General features: G+C 50.2%; 1 protein-coding gene across 6 annotated transcripts in view; it reads left to right on the plus strand.

Annotated features, from left to right (window-relative positions):
* Positions 1-17,386, plus strand: part of PLA2G6 (phospholipase A2 group VI) — a 28,138-nt gene that overhangs the window by 4,977 nt on the left and 5,775 nt on the right. For 4 of the 6 annotated variants that reach the window (XM_014607949.3, XM_014607942.3, XM_014607929.3 and 1 more), the window contains exons 2-11: positions 4,164-4,403; positions 4,800-5,015; positions 6,479-6,659; positions 8,778-8,965; positions 9,466-9,580; positions 11,131-11,313; positions 11,698-11,806; positions 12,279-12,449; positions 14,857-14,947; positions 17,158-17,321. In XM_014607949.3, the coding sequence (XP_014463435.2) occupies positions 4,195-4,403; positions 4,800-5,015; positions 6,479-6,659; positions 8,778-8,965; positions 9,466-9,580; positions 11,131-11,313; positions 11,698-11,806; positions 12,279-12,449; positions 14,857-14,947; positions 17,158-17,321 (1,627 nt within the window). In that variant the 5' untranslated portion in view covers positions 4,164-4,194. The remainder of the gene's footprint in view (positions 1-4,163; positions 4,404-4,799; positions 5,016-6,478; positions 6,660-8,777; positions 8,966-9,465; positions 9,581-11,130; positions 11,314-11,697; positions 11,807-12,278; positions 12,450-14,856; positions 14,948-17,157; positions 17,322-17,386) is intronic. The other 2 variants (XM_059726408.1, XM_059726409.1) reach the window with 2 other exon arrangements.

A 17,386-nucleotide genomic window follows, 5' to 3' on the forward strand; every position in this document is an offset into this window, starting at 1 on the left:
CGGGGTGTCCTTGATGTGCTTTATTCCACCTTGTTTGAGTAACAGCAGATGTAGCCTTTTCCCACTGCTTCTGAGTTTTTAACTTTTTTATATGAGCATTCAGTTTTCCCTGCCTTTGAGGAAGGTGTCAGAGTTGGGGAATCCCTTGCCTGACAAATGGAGTCTGTGAGCAGCCATTTTTTTTCTTTCTTTGGGATCCTATAATCCAAGAGAGAAGGGCTTCCTCAGGTCCCGGTGGCTTTTGTGTAGACAGAAGAGGCCTGTGAAACTCTGTCCTCTTCCTCTATACTGGAACTGTCTCCCTCCTTGAGGAGCTCAGGGTGTTGTTGTCTGTATCGCTTCCAGGGTGTTTATGAGAGAGCTGCTGAGCTACTGACTTGCTTTCTTGCTCCATACCCCCCAAACCCAGAAATGAGGCAGGGAGGCTGTTCTGATGGAGCTCTCACTGCGCTTGACTTCTGTCTTCAGCCTGTTGAGAGTCATTGCACAGCAGCTTCTGGGTTTGGCAGGTGTGGAGTGGGAGTCTGGGCAGGTGCTTTTCTTGGTGGCTTTCCCTAGATCACTGTGGAAGCAATGCAGATGCACCCAGTGGGTATGTGCAAAACTGCTCAGCTGCTCCCTCCACCTTTCATGTTCCAGTGCAAGGAGCCCCAATTTCAGGTCTTTCAATGCGTCGAAAGCAATAGGAGCCTGTATGCTCAGTTTGTATGCTTAATGGGATTGGAATCTTAGTTCTGAGGTCCTTTTGGAGTCTCCTTGTGCCTGTCATTGATAGTTGCTTCTCTTACGGATGTAACATCTGCCAGCAAAGTTTCAGAATGGCAGGCTTTGATGGCATCCGTATGCAGACTGTCCTATAAACAGAGTAGTCCAAAGCTGCTGTCCCAGATTCTGCGGTAGGGCGGTCTCATTTTTGTCTTGGGTATCTTTTAAAAAAAGCATTTTTCCCCAAGGCTTGCAAACTCCTGTGGAAAGGTTGGTTGCAAATAGGGGTAGGTCTATAGGTTCATTCTTTATCGCAGAGACCTTCGGGGTTGTTTGCTGCTTTGAATGTCATGGCTAAAGACCTTTCACTTCAGGCTAGAAGTGACCTACATAGACCTGATCCTGTGTTTAGACACCATGTGCTTGCTGAATTCCTTCCATTTCCAGAAGGACTTAAAACCGCTCTCTACTGGGCACTAGCAGCTTCTGTAGCAGCTGTTCTTCATGTGCAGGTTGTTGATGAAGAAGTCTGCTACGTAGAGCTTGATTCGTACCTTTTACTGCTAAGCTTTCTCTTCTCAAGACTTATCTGTGATTAGGCTGGATGTTGCATATGGGCAGGGAGGGTTCAGTTACTGTTGAGAATGCCGCAAGAGTGTGACGGTGGGGAAGTTTGCTCCATAGGACTGCTGAGGGGTGCTGCTGAGATGGGTGGAAGCAATATTATGAAGGAGAAAAGGAAGTTCTGTAGAAAAGAAATGTGCCAGATAATGTGTGGCCTTTGCAGTGCTGTACAGACTCTCCTTCCTCTTTGCTTCAGGGATATGAAGGATTTGAAGCTTAGTTCATCCATGAAAGATCTCAATGCTGAATGTAGCGGAGATCAAGGATGTCTGCAAACTGGCTTCATAGCCATGTGGTGGGGGAAGCAGGGCTATGTGTAAGGGGAGCATAGAGAAGAGCTGGGCCATTTGTGGAGGGAATGGAGACCCACAGGAAAGAGATGGTAAATAGTGTCAACAGTACTGTTGTGGGTGCCTCAGGACTCTGGGATGTTTTGGGATGCCTGGTTTTCTAGCTGATGGCCAGCATCATACAGATTTCTTTAAATTTCCCCCCCCAAAAAAGCAGTCTTGTTTAGGTTTGGGTATTTGACCGGTCAAAATATTGGCAAAAAATTGTCAATAGGTCCAAATAAAATGCACAAAATCATAAATTTTCCATTAAGAAATTTGTAAAAAATAACAGAAATTCATATTTCTGTCAGTAAAACTACAAAAAATATAGTTTTTTGTAAAATTGCCATAATCTTTGGTCAAAAAAATATGCAGTCAATTGACTGATCAATATTTGACCAGTCAGTTGACCAGCTTCCCAAACCTAGTTTTGTTAAAACCCAGCTACAGCTGCTTGAGAGAATACTTTTCTAATATTGTCATAAAAAGGCCAAGAACACCCTAGTTAATTTATCAGACATTGAATCCAGCCTGTATTTATGATTTCACCTTCACTTTATCCGTTTCCTTTTACTTCCTTCTCTGCACAGCATGCAGCTTTTAACATCCTCTGCAAACAGTTGGTGGAGCACGTCAGCAGGTGTACATCCTCCTTCGTCGTTGAAATTAACCTGGCTATGGTTGTTACAGCCATAACTTTCCATGATGATAATGCATGTAGTTTAAACACCATTAATACGCCCAAACAGTTCCCTCTTGTTTAGCAATCCCAGAGCAGAACCTGGACCAACAGAATCATCTGCTTAAAATCTGCACCACCCACGCAAGCCATTTCCTTCAACACAGCCCAGGTTGCCACTGCATGCAGCAAACAAACTACTTCATAATTGTTTCTGTATCCATGTTAAAGTGTGTACAGTCAGGCCCTGATCCAGCAAATGCTTTGCTGTTATGAGAAATCCCCTCTGCTCTCCCCTGGGAGGTATATTTGGATTTTTGCTTGAGGTAGTAAAGTTAAATGTATACCTGTGCAAGACTTGGCCTCAGTGTGGAAGGTTGAGGGGAGGCATATATGTGGGTGAGAGTCATGGGAAAACAGGGATGGAAGGGACCTCCAGAGGTCACCTAGTCCATCCTAGGTCAGAGGTGCCTTTAGGTCAGAGGTGAGCAAAATGCAGCCTGGGGGCTGGATGCAGCCCACCAGGACATTCTATCCAGCCCGCAGGGCCCCTAAAAATTTAGAAAATGAATATTTATCTGCTCCTGGCTGCCTGTCATGCGGCCCTTGATGGCTTGCCAAAACTCAGGAAGCGACCCTCCACCCAAAATAATGACCCACCCCTGCTTTAGGTGAAGTTGACCCAACCTGGCCAATTCCTAACAAATGTTTGGTTCTCTTGCTCTGAAATGCCTCCAGTGATGGAGCATCCACCACCTCCTTAAGACATCTGTTACAGCAATGGTGTTTAACCTTTTTGCCTGATGGGCTAGATGGGCAGTGCCCAGTCTATTGGGATCCAGGCCGCAAATCTGGCACCTGGAGTAGCTGTGGCACAGCTCCAGCCAGCTATGTGGAGCAGGGTGGAGGGCAGCCCAGCCCTGATCCATCTAGGCAGGGGAAAGGGACATGGCTCAGTCCCAATCGGGGGGGGGGGGGGGGCAGGACCAGGCATGGGCCAACCCTGACCTGGCCATATGGGGGCTTTGGAATTTGGTAGTGGGGGAGGGTGGCAGTATTAATTGCCATTGCTGCCCTGCTGCCGAATTTCCCAACCTGTGGGGACCCCTAAGGGCTGGATTTGCCCTGTAGGCTGAAGGTTGAGCACCCCTGTGTTACAGTACTTTACTTATCTAACTGTGCGGTAGTGAGCTAGAAAGTGATGGCAAGATAAAAATCATAGTTGCAGTTAGCACGGGGTAGCTGAGAGGGTAGCTAAGGGCTTCCTAACCCTTGTATAATTCATGTTGGGTGTAAAGCACTGGGCTGCACTTGAGATCTGGATCCAACCTCTCACTCTGCCCCAGGAATCCTGTGTGACCACGGCCAAATCACTTAATTTCTTTGAGGCTCAATTTTTCATCTCTAAACTGAGCATAAGAATCCAGCCTGTCTCCCTTTGACTGTCCTGTATATTTAGACTGTCCCTTACAGGGATCATTTCTTAGTGTGGTGCACATTAGAGTAGGGCCCTGATCCTGACTGAGGCCTCTGGAAATTACCATGTCCATCAGTGTCAGGATCAGGCAGCCTGGCCTGCTGGAAGTCTTCTACTGATTCATGATGCACAGCCCTTAGGTCTTCTGTCCACTTTGCACTGCTCTGGGGGGAAGCTGAGGACAGCACTGCTGTCTCAAGAGCCCCATCTGCTGGAGCTTCTGAGGCATCAGTGGGCAGCCTGTTGGGGTTAGGGGAGGGAGAAGCTGCGCTGAAGGTCGCTGAATGATGGGGGGCACCAGGGCAGGGGCTGATGCAAGTTGAACTTGGTGTGTGATTTCTTTAAGGGTGAGTGGAACAGGACAGCTCATCTCAGAGATGCAGTTCTTTGGTCGAATTGTCAATACCATTAACAGTGTCACCAACCTGTTTTCAAACCCGTACCGGGTGAAGGAGGTGCCCTTGGTGGAGTATGCATCTCATACGCGCTTGAGGGAGGAGGGCAGGGTTGCCCTGTACAAGAACAATGCGGCTCGCTCCTGGGACTGCCTGCTGGTGAACCCCCAGAATCAGCTGGTTGCCTTCCGGTGAGTGGCAGAGCAACCCTTCCCCTTTGGGTTGCTTTCTTGGTGAGAGAGTGGTGATTTCCTGTGGATGGCCACCCCTTCTGATTCCCCAGGTCTGTGAGAACAGAGGATAGAAACGCTTTCCTGGCTGTAAATGGTAGTCACTGTGGACAGGAGGATCTGTTCCAAGAGGGGAGAAGTGCCCTGACAGTCAGTGATGCAGGAATGGACATAGTTCCTTTGTATCAGTAGGAGACTTCCTCCCCAACTTGGCATGAATATGCAGTGCCAAGCAAGCAGAGAGGTTCTGGGACGGGTGTGTAGGAAATCACTGTTTCCCTGGTGCTAGCAGTGGTGTCTCGTGGCCTACTTGGAAGGGAGATGAGCAGTATTCTTACTCCCTTTTCCTTTTCTCAGGATCTTCCAGCTGGACAATGAGGTGGAAGCTGCCAGGCACTTTGAGCAGTATGCACGGCAGCTACGCCCCTTCTACGAGAGCTCCCAGCAGCCTCTGCAGCTGGAGGTCCTCCAGCAGCTGAGCGACTGTTTCCGCAACCACCCCAGCTGGTCCCTGGCCCATGTGGCAGTGGAGATGGGGCTTGGGGAAAGCTTCCGACACAACCACATCCAAAGGCAAGAGCTGAGGAGTTCTCCTCCAGGGAATTAACTTAGAGAAGACAGGAAGCCCAGGCCAGCACTTTCAAAGGGAGGTGCCTCACTCCGTAAAGCAGGCCCTGAATAAAAGTTGGGCTGCTTTGGCAGCCTCCCCTAAGTCAATCTGCAGGTAGTGCCCTAGATATCTTGCTTAGTCAAATGGCAAAGGGGATGGCTGCCTGCCCATTCTGAAAGGGTGTATACCTACTATACCTCATGTGATTTATCAAAGCCCAAACCCACACCTTTTGAGCTCAAGGAACAAATCAATTAGCTGGTAGTTATAGTAAGGATGTTACTGCCCAGATTAGTGGTGCCCACCATTTCACCCTGCGGGCTGAATTGGTGGAGCTGGGTTTGTCCACAGGCTGGATCTGGCCAGTGGGCTCAATCTGGTGCATAGGATTGGCACGGCAGAGGCCAGATCTGGCTACAGAGGGGTGTGCAGCCTGACCTTGATCCAGCCACCCAGGAAGGCAGGGAGTGGCCTAGCCCTGATATGGGGTGGAGCGGCCTGGCTCCAGTCCTGATGCATGTGGGGGCACAGGGTGGAGTGGCTCTGGTCTGGATATGTGGGGATGGGGAGCAGCCTGGCCCTGATCTGGATGTGCAGTATGGGGGTGGAGGTAGAGCGACCCAGCTCTGATCCAGACAGGTAGTAGGATGGGGAGCAGCCTAGCCTGATACAGATGCATGGAGGGCAAGCAGCCCTGATCCCACTGTGCAGCAGTGGTCCAGCCAGGGTCAGATCTGACCATATGGAGCTTGCACTGCTCTCCTGCCACCAAATTTTGCTACCTATGGGGATCCCCATGAGCTATTTGGCATGGCACTGTGAGCCAGATTTGGCCTGAGGGCTGGGGTTTGAGCAACCCTGATTTAGATAGTCCAGTCATTCAGATGGGGTTGTGACACAGTTTGTGCAAGCATGTTATGCAAATAACTAGAAGGGAGGAGGGATGTTCTTCCTGGATCACAAGTGCTGGAAAGCTCTTTGTCTGAGATGCTCCTTTCCCCTTTAGCAGGATCTGGGGAGACATTTATTCTGAGGAGAAGAAAAACTTGAGAGAAGTTGAATAGGTGCTTAGACATGAGGGAGGTAGGAAGGGTCTGGGTACAATTTCCTATGAGGATGCTGCAAGTCAGTGGTGAGGCATGTCAGCAGAGCTGAATGGTGGCTCCATAGCTGGCATAGCAGGGATGCTAAGAGACTGGTCTGAGGGACATGGGCATGGATGGCTAAGGACAGAAAAGCCTTGTACAGCACTTGCCCTGCTGCTGCTATTGCTTTGCCTTCACAAAGTGCTTGGGTCTAACCCAGTTGTTTAATGAGGCTTTGAAGCAGGTGTCTGTGAGACAACTGTACTTTGAGGGTCCCTGTATTCCAGGAAAGAGGCCCCCTACCTTGGGCTCATGCTGTGTTTATGCCTCTTGTGCTGCAGCTTTGTGAACAGCATCCAGTGTGAGGATGACTGCACCCCGCTGCATCTGGCCTGCCGGAAGGGAGACATTAAGTGCCTACGGGAGCTGATGGACTGCCATGCCCGGCTGGATATCACTGACAGAAATGGGGAGACGGTCTTCCACTATGCTGTCCGAGGGGGTAGCCCTGAGATAATAGAGGTGAGTGGGAGGAGAAGCAGCTTGGGAGGGGGCCTGGTTGAGGAGGGGAGTGGTAAGGAGCCAAGTCCTGCCCTTATTTGGAAGCGGGGTGAGGCAGGATGAAAGAAGAAAGGGCAGTGCTGGAGGAGGTAGGAGTAGGGCTTTTCATTTCTGGAGGAGAATGAGCCAGCTGGTTCTACTGCTACAGGAACGGGGTGGGGTAGAGAGGGGATGGTGTGGATCCTGTGGATTGATTTCAGCCTCACTGTTTCCTACATTTTTAAGGATTTTGCTTCCTGGGTGATGCCAGAGCTCTTGGTCTGGACTCTGAAGTCCAGCATGCTTTACACCACCAGTGTGAAAAGAAGTGGGCCTAATTAAACAATCTCACTAAGATAGTACAACTTATTGTTGGCATCTGTTCCTGGTCTCAGGCCAGGAATTCCCTTTCTGGCTCCATGTTGCCTAAAACAAGGGAAGAACACACCTGTTTTCTCATGGCTGTGGATCCGTGGCTAGCGCATGATGCTGGTGGTCTGTCTGAGTTGGCAGAATTCCCCCTTACGCCTACCTACAGTTGTTGAGTGATGGGAGTGGTGATAGGAGCCTTGCTGTGGCATAGATGAGTCCTCTAGGTCCTTGTGTTGGGATGCCTGTGATGGGTTGGCCACACTGACTTGGGGAGCCCCCCTCACATGGTTCCTTCCTGCTGATCAGAAGCATTTTGAATGCTGTATGTTAGCACAAACTGATACTAAGAATCAGGGCCCTGAGACTGAAGGTAGAAGGGCAGCAGCCTGCTGCTGTTACCTCTGGTCTGAGGAGAGACCCAAGCTATTTCAAGGTGTTCCCAGTTCTCTTCTGGGTACAGTGTGGGAGTATTTGATGCTAAACACTATATAATGCTCCAGAGCAATCTAGCAGGGTAGAGATGGTTGTACTTCATGTGTTGGTCTGGATGACCATCTGCTGTCCATGGGCAGTGCCATCTCTGGGCCATGCCCTGACCTGAAGCCTGCTGAGGAATCTAGTAGCTGACAGGTGGCACTGGACACTATTTTTGCCAGCTGGTCCCTATTCTTTTATTAGTGTCTGGGCAGGGCAGGGGTTAGAGCTTGTGGCCAAATCCATGGAAGGAAGAGAGGTATTCTTGGTCTGGCCTGTTGGCCTGAGAGACTCCCCTGGATGTGGGGCTTACAGCACAACAGGCTGGGTCTCTGCGGAGGAGAGGCTAGGATTTCTTTGCCTTCTTCACAGGTTCGTAGGAATTCTTAGGGTTCAAATTGCTTGTTTTGGGGTTTAGTTTTTCTTCTTCCACAAAGTTGCTGTCAGGTGCTTGGTAGTCACTGAGAGTGGTGATGTGGCTGAGGGTGTCTTGGGCTGGTATTTCTAGGCAGCACGCAGGGAGCTTTTTCAGCCCATCACCAGTTCTTTTACTCTCTGAACGTGGGGCTTGGTAGTTTTCCAAAAGTAATGTTGCACTTGGGAAGGCTCCAGGAGTGTTCTGGGACAGTGTGTGGCGGGTTTGACTTGGTGACAAGGTGAGTTGAGGAATAAGGCTCACTGCTTGTAAGAAGTGAAGGTTTAGTGGGGTCTGAAAATAGTGCTAACTTAACAAGAAGGCTTGTACCTGGGTTGCTGTAGGAGAGTCACTGAGCTAGCTTACACCAAGAGAAGTTTTTAAATTTGGATTCCCCCATATCTCATTCCCTCTGGGCTCTGCTACAAGAGTGGCCAGATTCACTTCCTGCTGCTGCTGCATAAACTGAGAGCTGGTGGGTTTCCTGCAGGGGTAAACCAACCAACTGACAATGCCATTTGGTGTGAAATCATAGGGGAAAATAAAATCTTGAAAGCATTTCTGTTTTTGTTCCAAGTAGAACCTATATTTTGCCCCCACCCAAAGCTGGTTGACTCATGGTAGTATCTGGGAGAAAGGGAGAGCATGCTATGGGTTAGTCTTCCCTGTTGGAGAGACAAGGAGAGTTTAAGTAACCACCATAATAAACTTCAAGGGATAGACCCTGGGTGGAGCATGGGGAAGGGTTGGGCCATTTTGTGCATGAGGAGTTAGGTACTATACCCTGCAGCCATCCTTGGAGGTCCAACAAGGAGATCACGTTGTTCTGTCTTTTTCAGCTCTTGGGCAAAACGTCATCTGTTGCCTTGAACTACCTGAGCAACCAAGGGCAGTCCCCTCTTCACCTAGCCTGCCAGCTGGGCAAAGAGGATACGGCTGTGTCTCTGCTGAAATGTCGGGCCAGCTGCAACATCACTGGGGCTCTGGGCTTCCCTATTCACACTGCTCTGAAGTACTCCCAGAAGGGGTGAGTGTCTATTCATGTTGGGAAAGAAGCACTGGAAGGCTGTTGTCTGGGGGGGGGAGCCCTTTCTCCTGCCTCTTGTCTTGCTGAGAATGGATCAGTGTCAGGGCATTGTTTACTGGCATGGACTCATTGGCTTTCTTCCCAGTGCGTATGAGTCTCACTGGGATAGAACGAATACCAGGAGGTTGTGTACTGGCTCAGATGCCGCTTGGTGGCCTTCCTTGGAGCAGAGCCTATAGGGTGGTTGTTAGTGGCTTGCTAGACACGGCCCAGCCTGCCTCTCTTTAGGGCTCACCTGCCTCCCTGAGTGGTCCCTGGCAGGGCACCACCAGCTGATGCTGATCCCACAGGCCAGCTTCTGGCCTGCTGGGTGCTACTCGGTGGCACAGCTCCATGGGTGAGGGGGCTGTTTTGCTCCCAGTTTCCCCATGTGCTACTGTGGTAGAAACATTGCAGATTGTTGGCAGGCTGTGGGACCTTTGTCTTCACCTGTGCTTTAGTTTTGTTTCCTCCTACAGGTGTGCACAGGCCATCCTCAACACAGATGTCAGTCAGGTGCAGTCCAAGGATCCACGCTATGGAGGAACTCCACTCCACTGGGCCAAAAATGCTGAGGTAGGCAGATCTGACTGCCAGCAGGTGGAGGACATGTTGGCAGTGGGTAGGTGGCATATTAAGATACATAGCAGCCCCATTGCACTGTGTTTGCTTGTTTGTGTTCTGTTTCTCTCATAATTCTTCCAGCTGGAAACGTTCCCCTTCCAGCAAGGTTCTGTGTCTCTGGGAAGCCATTTAGAACACAGAGTCTAGTCAGGCACCAGAAAGGCAGGCCACAAATGGTGTATACAAGCCTTGGACGTTTGGACTCCCAAGTAGAACGGTCTCTCTTCCCATGGTGCTACCTGAAGATCAGGCCCATACACTCTGGGGAAAGAGCTGCAAAACCCAACAGTGAGATGACCATGTGGGCTGACCCTAGTTTAGAGGTTCCTAACCTTTTTTATACAACGGGCTGGCAGTGGAGCCGGGCCGGGAGGAGGGATGTGGTTGGGGACAGCGCATGCCTGAGGAGCAAGCAAGCGAGGGCTGAGCCGCCGCCACTGGGAGCTGGTTAAAGCTTGTGCCATGACCCAGCAGCCAACCCTTTGTGGCCCAGTAGCAGGCTGCAGCCCGGTAGTTGGGAACCTCTTCCCTAGTTTATCCATGGCTACTAGGTTTCCAGCTTGTTCTTTCCTCTTTTGCTGATTAGTGGAAAGTGCTGCTCTTGGACTGAGGCCCCCTCTAGGGTAGAACATTTTGTGCCATCATCAATGCACAACAGTGCCTAAGGGGAATTGAAGAGCAGCTTCTTTAATTACAGTGATAGGGGAACTTTGGTAGATACCTTGTAATCATCCATAATGGGAAGTGGCTCCATGGCTGGGGTGGATACCCCAGCAAGATACTCTGGCAAAGATTTTATACCTCACACCAAAATGTGGCTTTTGCAAGGGCATGTTGTCCCATGATGCAATGTGAGGACATGGATTCAGAGCTGTTTTTAATGGAGAGTGTCTTCTACTGACCTACTGACATCTCTCTGCATCCTCCATGGAGTTATCCTATGCAAGTACTGAGCAGGTTTATATCTGCTTGGATTGTGAAGAGGAACAGAGGGAATGCATGGGGATTTTGGCAATATCCACACAGAATCTCCTTCCCCCTCTGTCCCTTCCTCCCTCCCACCTGGAAGTTTCTTGCCAGATATTTTAGTCCTCTCAAGAGTTTGTTTTTAGGTTGGTGGTTTTTTGTGGGGGTTTTTTTTTTTAATATTTAGCTCTGGCTCTGCTGCCTGGTGCTTGTATGCAGTGTAGCATTGTGAGACAGATGCTCACCAGCACCAGTTAGTCATTAAAGTGAACAGCTGCTTCTGTACCAAATGTGAGAGAAATCTTGCAAAAGCCCACAAGTCCCAGCATGGCCATTCAGGGATTTGTAACTGAGTTTGAACTGCTGGGGCTTGTCTCCACTCCCTTACTTCTTCCCACCACTGCAACCTCCAGCATGGTTCCATTGCTGATTCCCTGGTGTATCCTGCCTCTGGGAGTACTTTTTCTTTTCTGGCTGTTGCACTGAAGCTTTCTGCTTTCTTGTTTTCCTTTCTTGCCTGCACCTTTGGGGTACAGATGACCCGACTGCTGCTGCTGTGTGGCTGTGAAGTGAATGCCGTGAGCAACACAGCTGACACAGCCTTGCACATCATGGTCAAACGGGGACGCTTTGACTGTGCCATGGTGCTGGTGACACATGGGGCCCTCACAAATACCAAGGGGCAGGATGGCAACACCCCACTGCACCTGGCCATGAAGGTAAGTTTCTCATGAGTTGCTGATGGCTCTGCACATCCACGGGGGTTAGGGGGAGCATTTTATGCAGGATCCTGGCATGAAAATACCTTGGAGGAGGCTCCACCCCTCCTTTTGGTGAACGGGGGTTAACACATGCTTCTCATCTCTTCTGTGCCTCCAGCTGGGTTTTGTATCCAGCTGTGGTAATGATTTACATCGGACATCATAAGCCCTCACCCTTGGAGCTCCAGGTGTTGGGAAAGAGTTGAATTCAGCAGGGGGCCCTTGGCTAGCTGGGGCACCCAAGGGAGATAGTAAAGAGGAAGGTGATGAGGCTCAGGTATGTCAGTGGTGGCAAGAGGGGAAGGGGAAAGTTACTGATGGCTAGAACCTCCTATCTTACAGCAAGACCAGCTGGATATGATCAAGGCCCTTATTGTGTTCGGAGCAGATGTGGATATCCCCAATGACTTTGGGGAATCGCCAGGCCTAGTGGCAGCCAGGACCAGCAAAGGTGAGAGAGATGGTGGGGGGGCAAGGGGAAGAAAGCCCTGAGAAGGAGAGGGGAAGTAGGGGATGGGATATACCTTGAGGAAAACCAGGTGCACATGCCTCCTTTCCAGGCTGGGTTGTCACATGCTGCCCACACATGGTGAGGCAGGGCAGCGCCTCTGGATTTGTCAAGGTGCAGTCACACCTGTCCCTTTAAATGTTGGCTTTAGAAGATGGCACTTGTGACATAAGGCGGCTGGGACATATAGGATCAGGGACCCCAGCAATGCCCTGTCTCTAATGGCTGGTTGTGGAGGGAGGGCAAAAGTGTGATCCCTGCCTTGCCCCCCACCACCCATCCTCTTCCCAGTAGGTCATTATTAGACACAAACAAACACTGCTTTGACAGCCCAGGCAGTGGTGCTGTTTGGAACAACCCCTTGATGTGTGCATTGATTCTCTTTCTTGTACGTGTGACTCCCCTCCCACCCAAGGTGCTAACCGGAAGGTGCTCTTAGACCTGCTACAGGCTGTAGGGGCTGAACGCTGCCACCCACCCAAACCCGAATCCCCCTGCTTGGTGTCCTCAGAGCTGCCACCACCACCATTCTCTTCCACCCCCCCGGCAAGACCACCTCCCCCACGGAACAAGAGCTGCGGCTTAGGTAACGCCCTCCCCGGCCCTGCCTCTTGCTCTTCCCTTCTCTGTCCTCACAGTCTTCTCTGAGATCTTCTACCCAGGCTGGTCTGTTGAGGGTGGTTGGAGGGTGAAGTAGGCCCTGTCCTCTCTTTCAGCTCTCATTGCCTTTAACTCTCAACCTTCCTAGAATCAGGTCTGTCTGTCCTCGTTTGAATTTTCACTTGTGCAACTGCAGTGTGTCAAGCAGGAAAGAGGTATCTTGGTGTGACTGGTCCCATTGCTCTGGGAGAAAACTTGGGAGTATACTCTCCCATGTGATGATACCCCTCTCCACCCAGGGGAGAGGCAGAGAAGGAAGGGCACAGCTTGTTTTGTTTTATGAGTTCTGCATTCTTGTTACTCTCAGTGACTGGCAGAAGGGGCACAGGTGAGCTGAGGAGGAAGGAGATCTGGGTGGATGTGAATCCTGTATCCAGGAAGCTTCCAGAGTGCAAGGATGAAGTATAAGGATGTATGGACACCTGGACATAGATTTTTTTTTTCCAGGTCAGCATTAGGGTCTCGGTGGTGGGTGAAGTGGTGCGTAAGGGCAGAACATTGGAGGAGAAACGATTTATCTCCTGTTCACCTTCTTGGAGGAAGTGACTGCCTGCCAGGGTTTTCCTTTGAAGGGTCACAGCCCTTTAGTGCCAGGGCACCATTCCTCTGGGGTATCGTTTGAAAACATGGATTCCTCCTTTATGTCCACAGCAGCATATGTCTGTACATCCTGGAGTCCCACTGCCCGGGACTAAGTGCCCCTCTTCCCTAATGAGTGCTTTGGAGGTGTATGGGAGTCTTTCCAGGATTAGGCTTCTGACACACTGCCGAGGTGGGGTTTTTATTTTTTTCAGGGAGCAGAGTCTGTGCTATGAGACTGGATCAGTTGCGAGACTCCTCTGAGGCCCTCAGGCTCCTCCCAAGCACTAGCAGTAATATATGTATTTTCCTCCTCCCCTTTTTTTTTTTCTTTTGGTTTCACAGGCTGGCACCTCATCTTGGCCAAATTTGGCTTTCTGCTCCTAGGATGTGGCCTGGAACTCTGCACAGAGGGGTAATGGCTATATGCTGACCCCCACAGCTCCATGCTTAGAGTATAGTCTCAAAATTAGACCTAGGTTTTTCCCTCATTCCTACACTTGCAGTAGGTTGCCTAGCAGTAGTTGTTGAAACCTGCCTTCTTTCTCTTTCTTCTCCTCCTCCTCTGCTTGTCAGCCTGCTCCTCTGGATCTATCTGAAAACGCTCGGGCTCCCTTCTCTCAGAGGTTTGACTTCTTCTGCCCAAAGAAGGGAAGAACTAGTGCTCTTGGGCATGTTGCCTTGGGGCTACTGAGGGGACTTGTTTGGGGGGTGGAGGGGTGGGGACTTGATGATCTTGGTGCTGATGTAATAAAGCATTCACTGGGTCCTTCCAGTGAAGGCTTTGGTGTCAGTAACCAGTTCTCTGGGGACTTGAGAGAGTGAGATGGTGGAGAGATGATTAATGGCCTGGCTTTTTGAAAGAAAACCCATTAACTAGATACAACTTGGCTAAGTAAGGGCTAGCAGGGAATGGAATAAGCATTTGCAGCCATCTCAGCAGTGCCTTGGCAAGTTGACCCTGTGCCTTCTGTCATGTTCTGCTTCTCTTTTGGGGATTAGCTATATTAGATATATTTTTTTATAACACAGAGGGTGGTCGAGCACTGGAGCAGATGGCCTGGAGAGGGTGTGGAATCTCCTTTAGACGAACACATCTCCAGGACAGCTTAGAATAGATGGTGGTGATCCTGCCTTGAGCAGTCGGTTAGACTAGATGACCTCCTGGGGTCCCTTCCAACTCTGTTTTTCAAGTTTCTGTCTCAGAGTATTTCAGTTTGAATAGCCAGGAGATATTACCAAGGTAGAACTGAGCACATTTTTGGCTGGCTGTTATAAAATATTTCCTGCTGGCAGGACCTGGTTCATTGCAGCAGTTTTCCAAGGCAGCTGATGGAAGCTCTGTTGCACAGGATATGGAGGTACTGAAGATGGTTATTCTGGGAGCAGCTCTGCATTGGAACATGACTGTACTCCAACAAGCCTTTTCCTACTACTGGTAGAATGAAGGAAGGCAGTTAGCCATGTGAATCTGAAATTGGGCAGAAGGCATGGCAGGTTGACATCTGACAAAGGCTGTCCTCTGTTAAAATTTTCCCTTTCTAAACAAGTTAGTATTTAAGGTGCCATCCCACTCTGACTTCTGCCCAATAGAATATAGGGGACGTAAGGAGAGAGGGCAGAAAGTGGGGAAGAGGAAACCCCAGCTGGAAATATTTCTGGTCCTGGTATTCCAAATAGGGCAAAAGTTCCTCTCCTTCAATTACTGGGCTAACCCTCTCTTCCTCTATGCATGCACCTCTGTGCCTCTCCAGGGTTTGAAGATGTTATCCATATTTCCACGGCACTTGGCTACATGCTGAAAACGCCGGATGTCGTGGACTCTGTCAGTGATGGGAAGAGCAAGTGAGTGAGGAACTGGGTTAATGAGACACAAATGGGGGAAGAGTGAGGGGGAGTGCATTTTGCCTTCCTCATGATGCAAAGCACCCTCAGTCTTGGAGCTAGGCAGAGTGCTGTGCTGTGCTGTGGTTTGTTGTGCTGCCCCTGCTGAGGGGCTGGAGTCAAACCTCTCCTCATCCCTTAACAAAAGATCTGTGTACTGCAATGAAAGCTGCACTCCCACGACTGCTTCTTCACCTGCTGGCCTCTCTAGCTCTGCCTTTAGTTCAGTGAAATTAAACATCTGCCAGCTCTACCCCTGGCATCTGCTGCTCCTTGCTGCTGAGAAGTCAGCTCGGGCCTTGCACAGTTACCTCCTCCCTTGTTCTACCCCTGGCCCTGATGTCTGTGGGGTTCCGTGCCAATTTCTACATTGACTTAGCAGCAGCATCATGCATGTGATGCCTCCATCTAGTGTCTGGAGAGGGGGGCCAGCCCAAGGGTGATGACATGAAGTGCTGGGGAGGGGACGAAGAGGTGCTGGTAGGCAGACTCTCCCTGTAAGTGATGGGGAGATGATGCTGCAACTGGAGGGCAGGCAGCAGGGTGCTGGGCTAGGAAAGGCAATTGGAAAATCCTTCCCAGCAAAACAAAAGGGTGACCACAGCCTGTCTGTGTTTTGCTGTTCAACAGGGAAATTTGGTATTAAACTAGGTTCTATGTAAGTATTGGGTAGAAGGAGTCTGAAGGTTTGCTCCCATAGGGGGAGGGGTTGGGGGGAGGTGGACAGGGTTTGAGAATCTGGTGAAGGACACTGGTGGGGTCAGCAGAGAGCAGGAGGGGTGGTGGAACTGGTGGTGATTTGCAGGGGATCGGAAGGGAGTATAGTAGTTTGGGGTACAGAGCTAGGTAACTCCTTACTGTGTGCGTCACTCCACATCCTTCCAATACCAGGGTTTGCATCCATAGTGAGAACTAGCCTGCCTCATATTAACCATGCTAAAGCATGCTTCAGGGAGGCTGGGAGCAGTGAATTGCAGCCCTCCTCCAAGCAAATGGCTCCCAGCAGGAGGACTTCTTGTAGCAGAGCTCCACCCAGCATAAGGATCCTGACTGCTAGCATGGTGTGGGGGGGTTATACTGCATCCCCTGCTATCTTAGCGGCACAGGGGAGGAAGGGGTACCTGCCTGCCAGCCACAAGGAGCTGTGGTTCTCAGCCTCTTCAAGGTTCTCCTGTGTTGGGTGGGGAGCATAAGCAAGGCCCCGAGTGCTCTGGCATATAGGTCTTAAACTCTCATTTCTGTAATGCTGTGGGACCACAGATTAGAAATTGTTGTGGGGAAGAAGCGGGAAGGGGCTGCTGGCAATATGGGGTGGAGGGGAGAGGGATTAGTGCATTAAATGACAACACAGTAAATGTACATCAGTGCAGCTCCATCCAAGTCTGATCCATGGTACCCCACAAGAATGCATTGTTGTCCCTGACAGTGCTGCCAGGTACTTTGTTCTTGACTGATGATAATAGGTGGAGCTACTCCTGTTCACACCAGGTGAAGATCCATCCATTGCAGTCATCACTTGTCTCATCATGTGACTGCATTGTTAAAGATATGTCATAGGGAGAGGCAAACGTTTTAGCACCTGGCAAGGGATGGGAAGTTGTGAATTTGCCTGCAAAAGTCTGGGAGATGTGTCCACCCCATAGTCTCAAATACACTAGCTGGATGTTGCTACTAAAATGATCAAGGTTCAAATAGATAACAGACTTAATGTGGCAACAGCATATTCCCATGGTGGGGGGAATGTATGGCTGTGGCTGTGGAGGGAAGATGGCTCTCTGCAGTGCAGTCTCTTGTCTGGAGGAAGCTGGTGACTTCTGACCTAATATACTACATCCTGCTTAGCCCCTGCAGTGTCCTCTGATTTCCGGGTGGGATGCTCAGAAAACTGCTCGGGATGTATCTGGGATCTGGTCATGGTAGAGGGAAGTAATGGTAAAGAAACTGAAGGTGTTTGAGGAACCAGATAGGTGCTTCTAGGACACAGGAGGGTTTAGCAAGTGGAATGAGAGCTGGGACACTTGTGGAGGGTTGCAGGAAATCTCTGACAGCTAGGGGAGGGTTGGGTATTTGGTTGGGGGCTTGACCGCAGGCTAGTAGAGAGCAGTATTGCCATCTGGTATACAGCATGTTCTGGTATGTAACCCAGCTCCTGTCTCCTTGCTCCCTTCTAGTCTTGACCGTGTTCTGTGTCTGGATGGAGGGGGCATCCGGGGCCTGGTGCTTATCCAGCTTCTCATTGCTATTGAGAAAGCTACAGGCCGTCCCATCAGGGACCTCTTCGACTGGATTGCAGGGACAAGCACAGGAGGGATCCTTGCACTGGCTGTTGTACATGGTAAGTGGTGGTTTGGTTGGCGGGGCAGAAGCAACCTGTTTTGGCATGTGGAGAAATGGAAGAGC

This window comes from Alligator mississippiensis, chromosome 4 (assembly GCF_030867095.1).
Source record: "Alligator mississippiensis isolate rAllMis1 chromosome 4, rAllMis1, whole genome shotgun sequence".
NCBI lineage: Eukaryota > Metazoa > Chordata > Crocodylia > Alligatoridae > Alligator > Alligator mississippiensis.